This window comes from Bombus flavifrons, chromosome 13 (assembly GCF_040668555.2).
Source record: "Bombus flavifrons isolate JBK064 chromosome 13, iyBomFlav1_principal, whole genome shotgun sequence".
NCBI classification, from domain to species: Eukaryota; Metazoa; Arthropoda; class Insecta; order Hymenoptera; family Apidae; genus Bombus; species Bombus flavifrons.
The window spans coordinates 12,001,855-12,023,780 of NC_138454.1; the positions used below are offsets into that span (position 1 = coordinate 12,001,855).

Below are 21,926 nucleotides of genomic sequence, written 5' to 3' on the forward strand. Positions count from 1 at the left end.
TTGACTTAAATCTTGAACTATTGCCGTAGAATTAATTTCTTATTTGCATCGAGAAATGGAGAACAACCCGAACTTCGCTTGGAATTTCTGACATCATCATTCATCTAAGAGAAACGACAGCCTAGTCTACCCGATCCACCGGTATGTAAACTCAATCCACACGTAGGTGCACAGGCTGCGTACGACGAACCGTAAAGAAGACGTGGGACGACGTCGTGGCTCGGCTTCTGTGTTCCAAGCAAACACGTGGGCTCGGTAGGCACAGGTACTTAACCCGCGCGATACCTCGTGATCAGCATTCGAGCATACTCGTACTTTAGCAGCCGGAGACTCTCTCTCTCTCTCTCTCTCTCTCTCTCACATACACACACACACACACACATACACACACATTACGAATAAACAGTACCAGCTACCGTGGACCACAGGATTCTAGCCAGGGCTCTGTCGAGCCGCGTCAACATCGAGAACTGCTGTCCCTCGTCTCCCCGCGTTACTGTCCGGGGGGATTCAATACGACGAGCGGGACCCCACGGCATGCCAAACAGAAGCCGAAGCAAGCCGGCCGAGTACCTGCCGGGACGACCACTCAGCTGTATCAACATTCGGTACACGACATTCCTCTTCGATCTCCACGCCAGCGACGCTTTAATAATATGATCGTGACCGCTCGGAAATAACGCCTATTTCGGCCAATGGATTCACGCTGGTTGGATCATTTTTAAGAAAATCGAATGGAGAATTGCAGAGACGAATGTCTTTTCTTGGTTATCAGAGATTTTATTCTTTATAAAGCTATTATGAAGCTTGACTTTGGTTGAGGGTTGATGTCAGATAGATCTTGAAGTACCTCGTGCTTCGTCCTCCATATTTTAAGACAGCAAAAGCGGCGAATAAAGATAAAGGAGAAGTTACTTTTAACGAAGATCGCTTAGTACTTATTAAAAAGATTCTTGTAACGTTATAAATACGAGTACATATTCACATTACCGAAGGTGCAACGCCCCGATGAAGTTTGAAAGAATGGAAAGACGAGTGAACGCAGAAGCTGCAGGTAAGGTAATAAGGTGTAATTTTTAATGGGATTGTGACAATCGTCATTTACTTGATTTACTACGTACGATATCCTATATCTTTGCTCTATTCTTGCGTAACTATTTTAGGGATTCATCCATGAAATGTCTGGAGAATAAATTCTTCTGCGATCGTAACGATTCGGTAACCAAATCTGTACCTACACGAAAGGAAACAATGGGGGTGGAGTGTGTAACAACGATTCGATTCGAGTGGCCGACACGAACTTACGTGCACGTTGCTGGCCGCGAACATAAGTGCAGGCATGCCGTGCACTTCACGCTGACAAAGTGACGATTACGCTAAACGCATGACGGTCGGCGCGCGCGTCACGCGTCACGCCACTTTAGCCACTTCAACACGCGTTAAGCGATTTCCGGCGAAAATGGCCGTGCTTAGGAACGGAGTAGTACGTGTTTATGAGCGGCGACCACTGCGCCACGCATAATGAGCCTCAATGTTGCCGTGATCGCGCGGCCGCGATTGGATTCTCGGGAAACATATTACGCGTGGATTTCCCTCTCCCCCTTCGTGGAACACCGTCCCCTTTTAACGGTATGTACAATACATATATACACACATATATATATATATATATATGTATATATGCCGTTTAGGTTAAGGACTCGACCGAGATTCTACTTTTTATTTCTACTTTCAAGGGAGTGAAAGGTGTATTATTGGTATCACAGATTCTATTTTATACTCTTGCGTCTTACATATAGATGTTAACCATAATTTGGGAATACAATCATACGAATCGAGTAAATGTATGCAACCTTTTATTCCACGTATCGAGAAAGAGACGAGTCCGAAGAAGACGAAAGAAAGAGGAAAGACACGGCTGGCGAAGAATCTGCTCCGGCGATGATCAGATTTTTGAAAAGGTACCCTCTACAGGACGTTTAATTCCTTTAATATATCACAAGGACAAGGAACGAGGGCAGAGATACGCGCAAAATAAATTGTACTTGAAACGTCTACGCGGTGGCGGCCGATGTTCAGGCCGTATACAGCCGCATCGAATATCTAAATGTGCCGCTCGCGCGCGCCACTGACTTTCACCCGAATGCATCTCTCGTGGAAAAACATTCGTCATCGTTGAAACTGATATAATTAACTAAAAGCTGGGCTCTACCAGTGGCACAGCTTTTTCCCTCCTTCGTTCCTCCTCCTCCTCCTCCTCCTCTAAAACCACTACCACCATGAAACAGACCAGCCCGACGCGACGGCCGTCTACGTCTCGTTTCTTTACAGAAGCCTCGGTCGAACAAAGAACCACGAGAAGAGATATTAAAAGATTTCTGCCGGGACCTCTCATTTCCGCGACGAATGGAATTCAATGGGTTCCGTAAACGAGGAAGTGGTTTTTAAATTTAATAACCGATGTTTTACCACGAGTGTAATTACATTAGGCGATCTCTCGATACCCGGCAAACAGCTCTCGCGCCCTCTCCCTCCCAAAAAAGCGTGAAAACCAGGCCACCGATTTCTCCTCCTGCGATTCCTGTATTTCTCGAGACGTATAAAACGATGAATTGAAATTTCTGTCTTCTGTCCTAAGGGTGGTATCGAGAGTTAACGCCAACGACAGTTTTCTATCTGGTTCGACGAAATATTTTAAAACTCTCACAAATTCGTTTGAACGCGTACGAATATACTATTGACTCGAATAGTATATTCCATCGAAGACAGAATAATCGATGTAATTATTTTGTATTTATTTCATCGTATCTTAAAGCGAGAAAATTTCAATTTCGCTGTATCCTCGCCGGTCGTCGAGACAGACAGAGTAAAATTCGATCAAAGCTGCTTCGTTACTTTCGAACGATTCGCTATCTCCACGCTCTAGACATAAATATGTCGCAGGCGTTCAGCTTAATCTCGATTGCAACACGAAGTTACAATCGATGGGTCGAAAGATCGGCGGCTCGCGTCTCCAGGGGAGGGTTAATCGATATCAATAGTAGTAGTATTGGTAACCCCGATTCGCGTCCAGGTGTTGTGCATGACTGTACTCACGGCAAGATGGCGACCGGTCCTCGAGCACCCGTTTCCGCGCTCCCTGCAGGATACCTCTCCACCCTTCTCCTCTCTCGTTCTCTCTTTCTCTTTCTCTTTTTCTTTCTACTTCTCCTTCTCACCCGCTCTCTCTTTCTCTCTGCCCCGTCTTTTTCTTTCTCTTTCCTTTTCTCGTGTTCGCTCGCTCGCGCTGCCACTTGAAATTTTTTTACCGCCGCGAGGGGAGGAAATGGAATAAAACGAAAGAAAGGGGAAAAAGGGGGAAAAAAATCGGAGCTCTGGCTGCCAACTCGTCGTCAACGTCGACGACGACGTTGCCGTCGTAACTGCTACGTCTCCGACGCACGGTGTTTTAAACTCCGTAAATGATTAATTCCATTCGCTGTTAACAATTTTGCCATGTGCTAACAAATATTCGTAAGTAATTTCTACTAATTTGAAAATTACAGTTTTCCCATCTAACCCTATCGAACTTACAACAAATCCTATGGTAATTTTTTGAAAGGAATACTCTCATAGTCCGTAAACAACGACAATAAGAAGATATCTACTTATTTGGCCGATTATTGGGAGAGGTATATGTATTTTGTAAGAAATCTCAAGTATTCCTCTTCCCTATCGAATGTAACTGAGATGCAGATACCTAATGCATTTGTCTTTTTACAGGGATAACATCAGAGGCTCGCAAGAAGAAATTAATCGCGAGAAATGGTGGAAACCGTGGAAACAGCGACGGTCGCTTAACGAAACAAAGCAGCTGCTCTATCGTGGGACGTACGTGGGAAGCTCTATTTACGCGAAAGATCTAGTTTCTCTATTAAGAAAACTATCTATGGGAGGTATCCCTATTGTACGACACGCTAATAATACTGTAACTGCCACGCCCAATGCGTATGTTGCAATTTCGCGTCGTGGTGTGCACGCGATTCTGGCCACCCAATTACACGTACCATCGAGCAGATCGAGATAATAGAATGAAAATGCCGTACGGAGAACGAGGAGAAATAGTAAACACGGTATTGAATTGAAATAGAGATTACGGTACCTTCGCTGTCATGGAGAAATAGAGAAAGAAACAACAAATCGCCACGCTATAGAAGAAGAGAAAGAAGCGAGAAAAAAAGATAGGGAATACGATACAGAGATGAATGGAAACAGAGTCTACGGGGACCACGAAAAACTAACGAGTAAATTATGGGGCGGCTGCTCGTCCTAGCGTGGACGAATCGAGGGGAAAGGACGGTTTACAGATCGGGCCACCGGATAACTTTCAGCACCATTAATGTTCTATGGGTGTTTACGAGCCGCCGCTTGGCGGCGACTATGTCGACCCTACTTAGGGACAAGATCGATCGCGATCTAAATACATAACTCTATTTGTTACGCGCTTGACGATCGAAATTGAAATTGATACACTCTGCAAGTGTGATGAATGTCCTTCAGCAAACTACCTGTCACGCACGAATGATATTCTAAAAGATGGATCGCGTGGATCAAGAGCAAAAGTTATCCAAAGGTGATGTTAAATCTAAGGTAGTATATATATATATAAAGAACGAAATTTGAGATCCAATATGAGAGCAGATGGCCGTCGCGTCGCAAAGCTGGATATGGCGCGCACACGATAATAACACGATATCGAGGACGGATCGAAACACAGAGAATGACTTTGATCCCCGTCACCCGCGAAAGTGGTTTTGCACGAAAATCGCTCGACGTGTATGCTCGTTGCCATCGAAATTCGATGAAACGGTGAAAGTCGACGATGACCGAAAAAAGCGCTATGAAAATCCGCTTACGTCGAAACGCCATTCCGCGTGGAGTGTCGCTCATGTTGGTACAGGTATTCTTTAAAAAAATATTTTTAGCACGAACAAAACACGCCGGTGTAGAGGAATAGGGAAAAAGGAAACGTTAACGAAGTAGCCGGATAGAAACGACTAAAAAACATTTCCAAGAAGCGTGTTACACGTTCCGTGACCGTGCAAGAAATTCATTTTGAAGCGCAAAAAAACTGACGGAGAACAAATAATCGACGTCATGTTGACACGAAAATGATTTTCAGCGTGAGTGAAACGACACGACACGCCGATTCCCGCTAACTCGAATCGGACGATTTGCCGCTAATGCATGCCGGGACATCCGTGATCTCGCATACTCGTTCGTACCCGGCTGTAATGTATTCATCGGGACGGATCTGTGTGTATCGGCACGATCGCCGTCTTCTGACATCTCTTTTGAATGTTATTGCAGAGGAGGAGAGGGAGCCGCTGGAGAGACGATTCGTATTCGTCAGTGCGTGCGACGAGATGGAGACAGGGCACGTTTTGAACTTGCAATTACGATATCTCGGGAATCTGGCGCGTCATTATTAGAGCCGATAAAAAAAGGGAGAAGAGAGAAAAGGAAGGGTAGAGAAGGGGGATTTCTATGGGCGCGAAATAATATTGTCGGATTCGTCCGCTTTCGAAATCCATAACTTTGAAACTATCTTTGCCTGTTATACGTAGAATTTAATGGATCGAAATTGTTTTTCTTTCTTTTTTTATGTGATTTTATGTATAGACTGTACACGTTACATTAAACTTCCTCGAGCAACAACATTAACATAGATGTACAAATATTCCGTAGTTATTTCACCTAGGATTCGAGCGTTGTAATTTGCTTGCCATTCTATGTACATCGTCGGTATTACTGGTCAATGAATCGTGAGCTCGACGAGACTCAAACGGAATTCTGTCGCTCGTTATAAGATGAAAAACATTAAAAAACGTAACAAGATATACATGGAAAAGGACGGAGGAAAACAAAAACAAAGAAATAGAGGTAAAAAATAAAAATCATATTGCAACAGCCAGTCGCTGAAACATCGTGGTAATTACGTGTTTAACACAGACGATTTTATGTTGCAGGGAGGTCGGTATTCCTGCAAAAATTTCGGCTGGAATAACGAAATGAATGCAGAATCGCTTCGAGTCGGTCGAGTGGCCCACTCGAAACGAAATACGATGTGGATGCGAGGATCCGCGCCGCGTCCGGAATATTTTTCATTTAAAAGCATTTCATTTCGAAACGCTCGATATTTTGTCGTGTGTCTCGCCGTTTCGAAATCCCTCGGGAAATCCGATCTATCGAGGACGCGTATTATTATCACACGAGAAACGGTCGAACGACAGAGTTTAATTTAATCCCTGCCCCTCTCCCCTCCCCTCCCCCTCCCACTCCCCCTCACTCTCTCTCTCTCTCTCTCCCTCTCTCTCTCTGCCTTCCTCCTCTTTTTTACCCTGTCTTTTTCTAGAAATGTCTTTCTTCGACGTTACAATTTTTGTGGTGCGACTTGTTCAACGTATTCGGACTAATATCTTTATATTTCTTTTTTTAACAGGTAGTTACCTGATTTTGAGCATTCTGTTCGGCCATCGCCTTCTCCTTCGCTTGCCTCTTGCACTTGTATCGGTGATTTTGAAACCATATTTTCACCTGTAACGTGAAAAAGGAATTGTTCCTATTAGTATGGAATTTTATTGGCAGAAATTATTAGAAAAGAAGAAAAGGGGATAGTAAAACGCCCGTATAACGCCTATGCTAATGAGAATATCTTTTTGACATTTCTGAAACAAATAAAAATTGAAAATATCAAGAGGAAGCAGAGTTCAGATTGCGATACCAGATGCTTCGAGTCGAATTTTCCTTTTTCCCGTTTCTTAAAAAAGCTGGGACACGTCTATGACGCGCAAACTGTCACCAGGTAGGAACTGAAATATTTTTACAAGGGGGAGCGAGTGCGAGCCTTTTGTCGCGTGTGTACGTTTCAAGTAATCTGGAACGATTCGTGGCCCCCTTAAATTCATAATCCATGGTTATTATAAGTTTGTTATTTCTACGAGAGGGATTTAACGCTTCGCTCACTTTGCTAGATATTTTGAACAACGATCTTTTCGCGCCTCGCTATCAGTTTCTTTTTAATACTACATGTCTTATTTTACATTTCTTTTCTCAAATTTTAATTGATGAAATAAATAAGTAAAATAGAGAATAAAAATCTTTTCTTTCTCTTAGAAAGCCGATGGATTTTAATCCTATTTCATCACGCAATTGCAGAACGACAAAATGGATGCCGAAATACCAAATTTCCGTCGATCGAATTGCCAGAAGCGGAAGTTCTGCCGGTTTAATTTCTCCCATGCACGATGTCAAAAGGAAAACGCAGCAGTTTTACGAAGTTTGGGCCTAGGAGCAGTCGTGCTCTCGTTCAAAATCGCTTTTACGGCAATTGAACGCGATTAGGGAAGCCGACCGTGCGGACGGGATCGAAATCGGCATCTGCTTATGACAGCGGCGCGTTATAATCCGTATTGTACATTATGCCACGTTCACAGGGGCGCGTCCCGATCATCGTGGCATTGTCGTCGAGCGACGAAAACAATGCCCTTCGTTTCTGTCGGCCGATTTAATCCTTAACACGAGCTTGCTAGGATAACGTCGCTTGCGTTAAACTGTTGGCCACGTTTAGAACGTTATACGAGCATTGCGAACATATCTGTGACGATCCGGTAAAACTGTTAAGTTCATTAGTTAATTTTGCCTTTTCTTAAAGGCAAAGTCTTTCTACGGTAATGTGTGTACAAGGATTAGCGTGAGTGAATGGAGTAGGGATGAATTCACGAAGATAAGGAAACAGCAGATCGAACGATTTTAAAAAAGGAGGACAAAGGAGTAAATTAGAGGCATGTGCGAAAGGTACGCCTAAGCTCGATCTTTATCGCAAGTATCAAAGGCGAGTCCGACCTATATGTTGCCTTGCCTGTAACCTCCTACTCGAGTGGTTGTAACCCGCTGCAATCCCCATGTGTAGCCGCCCCGTGTAACCCCCATTGTCGGAGTTATGCGCGCCGTAGAATGCAACGAAAGCACTTTAAGGGGCCCCGCGCAGTAGACCGTGTCTCGAGAGCCTGCCACCGTCTGTCTAATTCTTTGAATATTAGCGGGATCGACCACCCTCGAAAATTCTTGTTCCCCCTTCGAGGCAGCGCTCGTTCGCCGCCTCACGTGTACGCCACGAATACCGATCGTTCTATGGCGAACACGATTTTCCAATTGCCCTTCTCTCGAGTGATTACCCATTACGATATTTCCAGGAATACTTGTACCTGCCTGTTACAATAATCGATCTTTTAATTTATCGTCTTTTACGAGTTGGCTCTTGAATTAAGCGTTATGGGGAAAAATCAACAACTGTTGTGAGCGTTGAGTACCAATGAGCGAGTAAGTATACATTTTACTCATTTACTAAGTAGTCTTCTATGTCCCTGTAAACTCCAATGCTTGTTTTATTTTTTAAAAGGTTTCCCGAGTAAAATTAGTTATGCTTTCAGTTTTAATCTGTTATCGAAGCTGTTAGTGAGAAGACGGCAATGATGATTAATAATAATACTATGGAAATTCACCTTCAAGAACCGTGGACAGCATTTACTTTTTACAAACACGTCTTTAGTTCCATCTGTATTTGATTGCGCCTTATGAGATCAAAATTTTCCATTGGAAACGTCGGCTCCGATTAATTCAGCTCATTTCCAGCAGCAAGTATAACGCGCATAAATCACTCATAATGGAAGAAGGTGACGACTGGTTGTAAACAACGGAAAGAAAGGGAAGGAGCGAAGGTCGCGAAGAAAAGCGCTTTGAATCCGCTGGTGGTGAGCCCTTCCGCGCGACTTTCCGCGTGTGTTTTGTAGTACGACTGATGCGTAGGGCGGAGAGACCTTATCTAAAAGCCACGAAGAGGTACTAGACGAGGCAAGTACTCTCTCGCCGCTGCCATTCGTTAATTCCTTTTCCACCGATAATCCACTCGTCGAAGCCCGTGGCGTTTCGGGCGTGCGGCGACTTCGAGAGGTCTACAAACAGCCTTGCTTGCCTCAACGCGTTCTTGCATTCTCCACTTTCGCGTGTCACCCGCTCGTTTCGCCGTTCCTTTTGTCCTGGGTAAAACCTTGTTACTGTTTTCGCGTTTGCCGCGAGACTTCTTTTGAGCAACTTTTGCATCCGCGGATCGTGACTCGCGTCGTGAGATTTTTCCAGATGAGATTTTAATCGAACGATTGACGCTATACAGAGAGATCGACGCTAGAAATTTGCAGAATTTCTAGCAATTCGTATTGAGCACGTATCGATATCTGCGATCGTGTTCGAGCTATAAACGTATAGGCAACGACAGTGAAAGATCCGACGAGATGAAGACGGGATGAACTGTCGGAGAGAATTGTTATTTCAAGGGAACGGCCTGTCCGTCAGTCCGTTTGTCCGTTGCTCCCGCAACGGCGCGGTGTGTAAACAGAGAAAGTTGAACGAGATAGGGATATAACTGGTGTGTACTCGCAGACCACGGAGGAAAGAAATTCGTGGCGAATACCGACTCTCAACGAGGAGAGCAACTTTCGTGTCTATAAAGTTTACAAACCAAGCCGAGCTTATGAGTAACTGGACAACTCGATATCACCTTCGTCGGTACGCGACTTTTACTTTGAAGGGAATCGACGAATTTATTATCTACGGTATCGCGTTATTATTTCGATTTTCTTCTTGCGATATGTTCCATTCTTGCGATTCTTAAATATAAAACCTATTCTTTCAGAAAAAATAATCTATCAAATGGCTGCTTGTACGAAAAGAATGAAAGAAAAGGAGGAACAACTTGTTTATTTTCGATGGGTACGACGAATCCGATGCAAAAAGGCAGCAGGGCCCGCAGGGGTCCGACCGAGGTTTACTCAACACCGAGAAAGGGGGAGCTTAACTTTAACTTTCGATTAACTCGTGGTTAACTCTGGTTCAGCCAGGTAAATGAAACGCCTCCCGTAACCGTTCGAGCGGATCTGCGAACACCCTGCGCTTTTCTTCTCTTCCGCATACATCCTAAAAGGTCTGCCGACAAAGACCTGTCGACACGTTCCTTCGAGCTAATTGACAGTAACGAGCTTTTTCACGGCTGATTTAAGCTTGACAACTTAATATTGACCGTAGAATCGACATTTTCAAGAAGTTGCAGCCAAAATAACTGCCTTCTCCTAGCATGCTACAATAGATCACATAGAAGCTATACAGAAGTTTTTGAAGCTCCTGTTTCAACGTAGCTTTTTCTGCGATCATCCTCCACGAACGTAAATCTTTTTAAACGAATTCTTTTCCACCATAGATACGGACATCAGATCCTGAACTTTGTTCCATTTCGCTGATATTTGAACGATTCGATTCCACTTAGAAAATTTTCAGCTTTTAACCGGCGATTATCCATTTGACACGAGATCGCTTCCGCGCGGACTATTCGTCTCTTACTTCGACGTTAATTAGCGTATCGAATAGCGATAAATCCAGAGGGCAGTTCATCAAAGCGCGGCGGAGAACATGTAACATTTGGGAGGAACATGGAGTACCTGTTTGGCTTATGTTCGACAGAGGCCGGAGTTCGTACATCCGTTCCGGCAGGGAGTATGCGGCTAAAGTGGACGATTGATCAAGTTAGCGTAACGTCATTACGTCGCGTACATTGAGGGTTCACGCAAAATCACCACCACCACCACCACCACCACCATCGTAAGCAACCGAGTGGTATCGGGCGTCGCCACCCTTCGTGGCCTCGCTAACTGTTTCCTCGGGCAATTTCATCCGACACCAACTTTCGACGGATTATCCGTTGGAAACCCCATGCAGCCTCGGGCTACTGGATAATTCACGGGGCTCGTTTCGATGTTGCTCGAAAGAAAGACGCGTGTAATTGACGAGAATTGCCACTCGAGGTGTTCCGAACCGTTTCTGAACGCATCCGCTGGCCTCGGGCAGCGCGGTTGATTGTCTTCTCTAATCTATTGTTGTTAGGGGTGTACGGAGGATGTTGATATTCCTTCCTTCCTTCCTTCCTTCCTATTCTCTCGGTGTAATCGAGCTAGTGTGTAAGTCACGCGTCTTTCGATTTTTATCTCTACTAGTTTACAAAATGATTTGTATTAAATAAGACACCGAAATTTTGTCTTTTATAAACAGCGTGTAATATATAAGCGAACGAAAAGGGCTGTTTTAGAATCTCGGATATATCCCTTCGTTACTGCCAACTATTCTTCTATTAAATCGACAATTACAATTATTTGCAGAGGGAGTTGGCGCGAAGGAAAAATCGCAGGAAAAAGGGATTACATTTGCGAGGCTTGACTTTAGTCACAGATGTGTTTCCACCGCAAAGTGCAAGGAACCACAACGATGAGCTTGCGAATACCAGGATCAAGCAACGTCAAATTATGATTAGGGCTGTTAATTGTCCCGTGTTGACTCTTCTGAGTGGTGGCCCGTGGGCAAACACGATTCCCGCCTCCCTTTTGTTGTTTTAACTCAATACCATCGGCCGGGGATGACTTACCGATTACTAGTCGGATGTCTGAAAACCTGGGGTCTACGGCCCGGCAAATAGAAATGACTTTCCAGTTTCTCTCAAACGAGCGAGTGAACTAATTCGCGTTCAACGTGAACGAACAAACGTCTCTTCCTCGTTCTTCAAAGATGGAAGGTGAATATATGCTTTAAATTTCTCCAAAATATGTAACTTTTGTGTTCGCACACTTTCAATATTGGAAAGGATAATTTTTGTAATCGCAGAATACTTTACAAGGAGAGAGAGAGAGAGAGAGAGAGAGAGAATTGTATCCGATCAATTGCATTTACAAAGGTCTAAACAATTTAAAGAAGAAGATTTGATGAAATCGCGAGGACCATTTGACCAGCCTTTTAATGTAACTTTTGTGTCCACACACTTTGAATATTGGAAAGGATAATTTTTGTAATCGCAGAATACTTTACAAGGAGAGAGAGAGAGAGAGAGAGAGAATTGTATCCGATCAATTGCATTTACAAAGGTCTGAACAATTTAAAGAAGAAGATTTGATGAAATCGCGAGGACCATTTGACCAGCCTTTTCGCTCGTGATCGCACTTTTCCGCCCTCTAATTTCTTCGTCGTTCCACGGCAGGGATGATCCAATAGCCTGGGAAGCGGATGTTTGCGGTTCAAAATGTATGCACCCTCGCATACCGTCCCAGAGGTGCAGCGGGATTACAAAAGAACGGGTCCGCGCAGTTCTACAGTACGCGTAGCGCAAAAAGAAATTGGTGGCGTATTACGCGACAGGCACGTTCGAGTGTATTTACAATACACTCGTAAAGCTGCCTCTTCGTCGCGATAATTGACGCAAACACGGCGAAAAACTCATAAGACGACGGCTGTATCGCGTAGGTCTGTCCGCATTGGGAGAACAATTGTTGCCGATTATTTTCAAACAGCTGGAGAGACTGCTTAGAAGCACTCGCGGAATCCTTTCCGTTGCGATCAATGCACCATTTATGCGTGGTTTCGTCGTACAAGTAGAAACGTAGAAAACAAATGTAGGTATAATTTCTAGTATTCCGTTAATATCACTACCTTACAACGTAACCTCTCCTAATGTAAAATTTTTGCAGAGAGACTTTCGAAGTCTCAAAAGTTTAAAGAGTTGCAGGGATTTATGGATTTATCGCTGTTTTGATGCCAACAAATGTCACTTAAGATCTGCCAACTCGGCTGTTACCTTGTCCAAAATCGATCGGTAAATTAAGCTAGTCAATATCAGTCGTTGCGTGCCAAATAACGACGCTTCTTCTTTACCACGTTTCTATGTGCCTAATAGATTTATACAGATTCGTTCTTTTCTCAGATGGTCGACGCTGCTACCTCGAGTGCTTGTAACCGATCACCGACTTTTGCAGTGACCTGTAGGTTCCATGGGAAGACGAGGAAAAAGAGAGGAACGCAATTACGCCGGCCACATGCTGCCGGTGTGCGTGGCGATGGCGCGGTATGACGCGGGGGCGGCCGCAAAAGCCGACGACATATTCATGCGTGCGTTATTATGCGAGGGAGCCGTGAGTGCACTCGAGAGATACGCGCACGCGTTCCACGACGTCCAATTAACCGCACGCATTTCGTCACCAAAGGAATTTCACGCGTGGAACGCGCGCATGTCCGCCTCAATCCTCCAAGATCACTTCCGATACCTTCGAATATAGAACCCTAAAAAAGGTACATCTTTGCGGTAATATGTTAAGTAAAAGATCTGCGTTCCTCGACTACGTAGCTCGTAAATATCAGCTAGAAATCTCGACGAGTCTAGAGTACCCAATTCGAGCAACGTTTTTGAAATAAAAGAGGAACTTTAATCGTCACGAACAACGATATTAAATAGTTTTTAATGGAAATCGCAGGCCAGACACATTAGCTGTTTTCTTGCTAATTAATTTCTTGTACCAAGATGCAGGGTCGACGCAGCGATCCTAGCATGTAAACAGCTTTACTCGTGGTTGTCGAAAACTTTCGTGGCGAGAAAATTTTCGCGGCTGACACTTTTCCACGGGTGTTTCGTCCAGTCGAAGATCCGTTTCCCGTCTTTGGGACGACGCTGTCCCTCTCTCTCTCTCTCTCTCTCTCTCTCCCCCTCACTCTCTTCTTCCTCTTCGTCGCATCATCCCCTACTCGCCGTGTCTCCTTGGCGCGGGACACACAGATGCGTCCCTCCATTTTGCGCTCGCATTGTTACTCCAAGTGCAGTCTCCCCATTGTTACAATGGCTGGCCACTCCTGGCATTGTTGCCGGTATTGTTATTATTATCACTACTGTTACCGGTTGCGGCCGACCGGCGAATGGAGAAGAGGAGAGCCAGCTGCTTCGTCGAGTGCCGCATTAGAGGCAAATTACACTCCCTCTGGCCCGCCTTCCTCTCTCTTTTTCTCTTTTTCACTATGTCCCTCCAGGCTGGTTATCTCATTCTTTTTCTCAGTTACATTCTGGATTTCACCCCTTTTTTAAGCTCGAAATTTCGAATGGTTGATCGGTATCGGATTCGAACGAAAGATGCCTACCGAATGCTATCAACCTCTCTCGAACGTATTTCGTACAACGACATTCTTTTCTAGCATTTATTATCAACCTTTTAGTTTCTTCGACGCTCGCTTAAGATTCCTAAGCTTTTTAGGATCGCTTTGCCAAATGAAATACGGTATTGTTATGTCTTAACGGTTACGTAACTCAAGAATCGAGACCGCGTGAACTCGATACGCGCGATAATGCTTTCTAGAGCAGACTGCAACAACTTTTCGGTCAAACCACCCGTCATATCCTATCGGATGATCGCGGAGGAAGAAGGCAGAGCGGAAAACGGGAACGAAGAAAACGGCAGGAGAAACCGACGTCAACCAGGATGCATAATTAATCGGTCGCTACGTGGACGAATTAAACGAGCAATTCGAAGCACGAAATTGATCGCAACAATTTAATCGCGAGAGGCCGCGCAACGGGTCTCCGCAAATTATGCCCGGTGAGTTACAACGAGTTTAAAGCTCGTTAAAACGCGAAAGACCGACCTGTGCGGGAGAGAGAAGTTAATTAGAAGGAAGTAAAAAAAGGAAAGAGAAAGGAAAAAGAAAAAATGAAACGTGATGGAAATGAAGGAGAGAGGGAGAGAGAGGGAGAGAGAGGGAGAGAGAAGAAGAGAATTTATATCAAGGGGAATTTAGACGGCCTGCCGCGCGGCTGGCGAGCATGGCGAAAGAGGGAGACATTAATTAAAGTGCGAAAAACGTGCGGCGAGTCTGATCAAAAGTTAAATAATTAATAGAAACCGCGAAGTTCAGGCGAGATCGCGGATTAATGAAAAATCACCGAAGTGCGGAATTCGCGAGTCTCGAAACCGCTGGACGAAACAATCGCCGCTCGCCTTCCATTGTTTCCTCTTGAACAATGACGATTGACGTTATTGTTAGCGCCAGCCAGATCGTCCACTGGCTCCTTCTGTTACGGCTTTCGACCAGCGAATGAAACGTTTCGAACGTCGCGTCGCGTCGAATACCGGGACGATCGAGTTAAGGTGCTTCGACGTAAACATCCAACTTCAAAATAGGATTTTGGCTGGTAGAGCATTTCCATCGCGGTGAATTTACGTTTATCGTCTTAGACTCGATCTTAGGAGTCGATCCATTGATAAAAAGGATTTTGCAAAGTAAATGGGTACTTTGAAAATAAAGCAAACGCGAGCTCGCGAAACGATTATATTCGAGGAGCGTTCGATATTCTTAAAAATAAAGTAACAAAAATGTTTAAAATCACCATCGCGAAATCCTCTTAAAAGATTACAAGAGAAAGAGTATTTTTATTACTCGAGATTTTGCTCCTTTTTCGCAAAGATTCTATTTATATTTTAGCCACGAAAGAAAGGAAATTTGAAGAGAAGGCTGCTTCGCAAATATTGTTCCACCTTCGAGCAACCCTGTATAAACGTTTTGCATGCTGTGTATAGATTAGAAAGGAATATTAGATGGTTCTATATGCACATGCAAGGGGCGGATCTGGGCAAGCTCGCTATAAATTTGCTCGTCCATCGAAGGAGCCTTTAATACTGTTTACGGATAGCTCAAGCTTTTAAGGTATTTTATCTTGTCCTTACGTAAATTGTCCCTTATCTGGCGACATAAAAGTCGACTAGCACGGTAAATTTAATGTTCGAATTTCAGGATCAATTGGATCGAATGTTTTCTGTCTAAATATTACGCAATTGCAACGCGGAGAGACTATCGATAGCCGAATATCTACGTTCTAGACAGACATGGATGTTTCATCGTCACAAGAAACAATAGGTTCAGTCGAAACAATGCGATATTATTCTACCGTAAGAAATTATAGTTGGAAAGAAAAAAGCGTGTAATGCGTCTTTCCTACGCAGTAAGATACACAAAGATGAACAAAGATACGAGGACGAGGATTTTTCAGCAAAGAAGATTTCTCGTCGGAAAAATACTTGCCCGGAAAAAAAGGAAGACGAGGGTGGAAAGAAGAAGGGGTAGGTTCGAACGAACCGTGACAACTTAGTGCACGAGCCTTGCGATTCAACCACGGAGATAATCGTAATAATGGGTTTGCCTACCACCGAATCTACCCTCTTCGACTTTATACAGCAACCCCAATAGGAGGAGCACCGAAGAGGACTATGCGAGTTCAATGTCGTGCAAACACGCGAAACGCCTCGGCGATTCCTCGGCGAAATGATCGACAGGATTGCAGATCTTCTCTTTTCACGCGCCACACCACCTCGTTATCTCTTTAAACACCATTTGTTGGGTCTCGCGGATAACATTCGATATTCCGGAATCGATCGCACTTGAACGTAGAAACGATGAAACGAGTAAATTTATTTCAGGTCAAGCGACGTAATATTCCTGGAGAACTGCTACGGTTATGGAAAAAGAAGAAGACGATTGCTATTTTTGGTGGAAAAATCGAAAGGCAGCGAGAAATCTAAGCTGTGTTTTCCGGTGAAGATTCGTGGAGAAATCGTAAACCAAAATGGCGACGGAAACAACGGACGCAACAACGAGAGAATGATCGAGATTCTCTAACGTTGTATTCCTCATCGGGATCCATCGTCATCGAGCTGAACGAGCAGAAAGGAATCGGTGCTTCTCGTCGTCGTTCGTCGAGTGCTCGTCTCGTTACTCGAAACGGGGTCGATTTTGCGTGACGTTCTCCCGGAAACGATCGATGCGGCACTTTGGCCCGTCGATCGGGCAAACGACAGGCGGAAAATTCCTTTTTTTTTCTTTTCTGCTTGCTTCTCCTTCCTCCTTCTTTTTTTTTCTTTTTTTTTTTTTGGCATCTCTCGATTCTTTGCAAGCTCTCGAAAGTGTGCTCGCGTCGAACTCGTGGCTCGAGTGTCTTGAAGAGCGCAGATCGGTATATCTTCTTTCCGTTCGTTACGTCGTTCGACTCGTTAATTCAGTATCGATTCTCGATCGCGTCCCAAAGAATCTTCCTCGAGGACCGTCGAGTCCGCAATAGCCTTTTCTCGCGATGAAAAAATCTCCGTCTGTCTTCTCATTTAGCTCGACTACCTCGAACGTAACTTGGAAGCTTTCACGGATTTTCAGCTGTCCTTAAACGTCGCAGTTCGCTTGCAAAAGTTATCTCGATCTAAGGAAACAGATTCATCTGTAAATTAATGGAGCATCGAGTATCGGAAATTTTGATTCGAGGATTTTGTAGATGGTTTTCGAATGGAAGAAAGTAAACACGCGATAAGAAAGATTTTCACGAACGGAACGCGCGATACCGAATCTTCCTCGGTAGGTACATTTTCGCGTATGACACGAACCTGTATTTCTGTAATATGTTTTCAAAACGAGCAGGTAACCTGAATGTCGTCAATCTGCTTTCAGAACGGAGTAGAACGTAATCTCGGAGTTTGTATAGCACTTCAAAGAAGCGATAGACATCGTACGTGGTTCCGTATGAAACTTATCCAAAAAATTCCTCATAGAATCTTTCGAAGAGACAGAAGAAGAAGAAGAAGAAGAAGAACAAACAACAGAACTCAGACGATCGGAACAACAATTACCGATAATATTCGAGCACCACACGAGTCTCCGCTTCGCAAAAACGCTTCTACCGCTCGTAGCAACGCGACCATGCTCCACTTCTTGCGACCTTTCCTCGTGTAATATCGCTTTCGAGACGGCGCGAGGGCACGTAAGATTCACAGAGCTCTCACATAATGATTCGTTAGTCTCCCCGTGCAGCCATCGTGGGCTACCTACGGAGAGCACGACTTCGTACGTAGACTTCGAGTGGCCGTAAGTGGATGGTACCGCAGGGTGGCGGCGCAGATACACACACACACAATACATCTACACGTATATACGACAAACCGGGAGCTCGTTTGGTCTCTATTTGTCCCCAGAAGTTCAAGAGTCCGCTATATATATACATATACGTGCGCATACATGTAAGAATATATACAGGTATACACGTGTACACACACGTACATATATAAAACCATCAACTCCCAGCCGCGTTTCGTATCTCTTTCTCTGCTTCGCTATCTCTCCTTCGAACGTCTCTTTCCGCGTCCCGTTTCCGAGGCTGGCCTTCATGGCCAGCATTCACGGCTCGGGCGAGATCCGAGTACCATCGAGTCCGAAACTCGTTATCGAAACTTAGGTGCGCGCGAGCGCACAACAGCGGGCTCGCCCCTGGCGAAAGCACGCGAAAATCCGCGGCTGATTGCAATCAGCCCTCTTTGCGAACTTCCGCGCTCGATTCCGCATAGATTTCGCCGAGTCACGGACTCAGGGGAGCCCCGACGACTTCCGGTTTAGGGGGCAACGCGCGAGCGCACATCTTCCGCTCGGCATAGGTTGCGTTCAAAGTCTTGTTTCGATTCTCTTCTTGGAGTTACCGGAAAGAATGAATAGAGCTTGAGGATGATGATGATGACGATGATGACGACGATGATGACGATAGTGATGATGACGATAGTGATGACGATGAGTTGTTAAAGAAAAGGGAGGAGAGAAGAACGAGTCGAGATGAAGTAGTTTTTGTAGAACAAAGTCCCTTTAGACTCTAGAGAACGAAGCTTGTCTCGAGCATTTTATGAAAGAACGTAGTACTACGTTGATGCTACATGCTACGATGGAATACTATGTTAATATGATACTCGACAACGTGATATTTGCTATATCGTATCGACCGAGAAAATGGTAAGTTGGCCGCTTTTGTTACATTTTTGTCGTTGATAATTACCGATAGAAAGTTCGTTCGAGATACGATGTTTATGAATGATCGTAGGTCGAAAGTACTAGATGAACGACAAGCGGATTGAACGGAGAGACGCGCGGTAGACAAAACGGCAGACTGAACGAGGGGACGAACGACCAGGATGCAACCAATGAGCTGCGCAACAATTATTTATTGTTGCCAGACTGCCGCATCGTGCCGAGCAGACCTGTCTGCCCAATGAAGATCGCTCGTTAAAATCTGATTCTGGCGGACCGCTTTAAATGGCGACCGCCGAAACGCTTCGCTCGAGCCGACCAAATCGGCCCATGTACGAACGAAACCACAAGAACATTAGTCTAATTAAACACATTAAAACGTATATATATCGTATACGAGTATTACGAACATGAGAAACATCCTGAAGAGCAGTTCAATTTAATAAGAAATAATAAAAGCCAAAGGAATTATTAGGTAACGGAGTAAAGTAATATCGTCGTAACAGTATTTTTCAACGAATAATTAATGTATAGAAAAAGCTTTAGCGCGTTCAGTTTAGCTGAGAGAATTAATTTTTTATGGCCTTTCGAGGCAATTTACTTTTAAGGAGCAGTTTACGTTTACTTTTGCGAGACTCGTCGCATCTTTAATCGGTGGCGATCAAGAACCGGCAATAGAGAAAAATTTCGGCTTCCTAAGATAATATTTACATGCCGTTGAGTCGGAACGACGCTCCGGCTGATGATTCTACCTGGTCGAATTCCATTTTTCGTTCTTCGAACAAACACACCTCTTCCACGACTATTTCCGACGTATTGGCATCATTCTCCACGATTTGCTTAACAGTCTCGCCACTAAAGTTAGCGGACGTGTCAAATCGTCCGACTTTAACGCGTCGAACATCGCTCAAACATGGCCGACATCTACTTTCCTCAAAAATTCTACCAAGAACAATCTTCGAGAGCAGCGTGTTTGCACTTTGGTATACCAACCATCTGCTACAAAATACACGGAGAAAGTAAAGGACGTACAAGGACGAAAGCGGTCTGGAATCATGGGAATGCCACGAGTACTCAACATTTACCCTAAATTTCATCAACTACGTAGATAGACAGTGGCCTGACGATTTAACGATCGCTTGAAACATATTGGCTAATTTCAGGAATTTTCGAGCGTTCAGAAGCCCGTTTATAGCGGTAATCGAACGTCTATTCGTCGGCAGTCGCCTCGACATTTCCGGCTAACAACTCCGACGCAACCAACGCCCCTGAGGTCGATCGATCCGATTGGCCGAGAGATGTAGATACACCCACGCGTACACCCACCACCTGCTCTCTGCAATTAATCTCCTCTCAGCAATTAATCCTCATCGTGTACGTGTGTGCAAGCCTGTAAGCGTGTAAGCGTGTAAGCGTGTAGGCGTGTAAGCGTGTAAGCGTGTGTGCAGAATTTCAAGCATCGCATTCTGGTAGCAGAAGCAGCTAGACCGATCCGGCTGATCGAGATCGAGATGGATGACGTTGTCGCTACATCGTAATTGAACATGTTGAACGTTACGCGTAGCAAGCATCGGTGATGATTTACGACGCAAGACGAAATTTTAAAGCGACCAATAAGAAGATCATTTAAACGATAACGAAAGATTGATATTTTATATTTTCATGGAGGCGACAAGATCGCAGAGAAAACGTGGCTTGTAACGTAGCTAAAGCGGTGGAAACGGGCTTGCGCGACCGATGCGACTGTTTGAAGCAGGCTACGGAACGTACGTACGTTCGAGACGATAGTTCGGTAACCAAGTGTCGAGTATCTACCTACCACGTAACGAAAGAATCGCTGTCGCGGTCTACTTTTCTTTCGCAGACCTACTTCCATCGTCCTGACAAGCTTCTCGAATTAAACGCATCGGTGGACTAAATTTTTACAATTTCACGCTTGGATCGAACGTTGAATGGCAAATCGATCGTAGAACCGATGGATCGTGCAGCGATCACGCTGCATAGCCGACGGCAAACCAAGAAGGAAAACATTTAACACGTACCTGAGTGGGCGTAAGGTGAATTAGGGCGGCTAGGTGTTCCCGTTCGGGCGCGCTCAGGTATTTCTGCTGCTTGAACCGCCTCTCGAGCTCGTGAACCTGCTGCTGAGTGAACAGAACGCGACGCTTTCGTCTTTGGGGAAGGTGGGGGAATTGCATGGCGCCGACGCCCATGCCGACACCGACGCCGACGCCGACGCCCACTCCCATACCTGACGACTTGGTCACGTCGCCCATTGACTGGCCCACAGGGCAGCCGGCCATGTTGGTCCCGGCGCCCGCCGCCGCGGCGCCCATCAGCCGCGAGACTATAACAGAGCATTGAAAATATCAATGGCGATACGTTGTTTTTTTTTTTTCGCATTTGAAGTCGAACACAAAATAGCAACACGAAGGAAAGTAATTAATCGTAGTAAGTAATCGCAATTGTTTTTATAGTTTACATCGCGATTACTTTTACGTCGCACATCGCTCTACCATACCTGTTTTGTATTAGATAGAAAAAAGAAAAGAAATAATATAGAATGAGAAAGACGGTTCCGTAGGAACCTCGCGCGGCACAGAACACGACGATAGTTTCTTCGTTGCTTCCTCGTATGCTTTCATCGTACAGCGGTACTCTCTCGGTCGATCTTCCATTACGGGAGAATGTTCGGTGCGCATTGTTGCGTGCTCGGTTGCCGAAGAACGTTCGGTTGCCCGTCGGCGTACGTCGTGAAGAACGGTTCGAGATAATTTATCCCGTTGGAATCCGTGGAGGATCGCGAAGAGGAGACGAGAGGCACGCGAGACATGCCGCGAGAGAAGAGGCAGCCAGCCACAGGCGAGCGAAGGGAGAGCGAAGATCGGCCCTCTGAATTCGAGCTACTGAAACCCAACGAGCAGTCCATCCCTTGTCAGTTGGCGAAGAGCTGTCAAGAACGGACGCGTCTCGACCAGGACAAAAGGAGCGATTTAGCCGCGCAAAGTGCTACGTCATGGAGCACGGGAGGTCCGACGATGAAGTCCCGAATTATTATTATGTCTGTGAGAACGTATTCTCAGCCTGTCAGGCCGTGCCCGCCTCGGGAAAGAAATACCACTCGAGACACCAAACACCGACCGAATTTGTTTACGCGACGCCACGCATCCAGTTATGATGGAAAATCGATGGAAACTTGTCCGCCGTGC

General features: G+C 45.1%; 1 protein-coding gene and 1 long non-coding RNA gene across 2 annotated transcripts in view; one reads left to right on the plus strand and one right to left on the minus strand.

The window, feature by feature from the left end:
- LOC138186179 (homeobox protein Nkx-2.4) overlaps positions 1-21,926 on the minus strand; it is a 30,392-nt gene that overhangs the window by 3,981 nt on the left and 4,485 nt on the right. Inside the window, exons 2-3 of the mRNA XM_069125767.1 lie at positions 20,760-21,064; positions 6,490-6,576 (exon numbers count right to left, since the gene is read on the minus strand). Of these exons, the coding sequence (XP_068981868.1) occupies positions 6,490-6,576; positions 20,760-21,064 (392 nt within the window). The remainder of the gene's footprint in view (positions 1-6,489; positions 6,577-20,759; positions 21,065-21,926) is intronic.
- On the plus strand, positions 6,573-8,892 carry LOC138186189 (uncharacterized). The gene is made up of 3 exons (XR_011174829.1): positions 6,573-6,844; positions 8,235-8,361; positions 8,472-8,892. It is a non-coding gene; the product is annotated as an uncharacterized LOC138186189 (long non-coding RNA).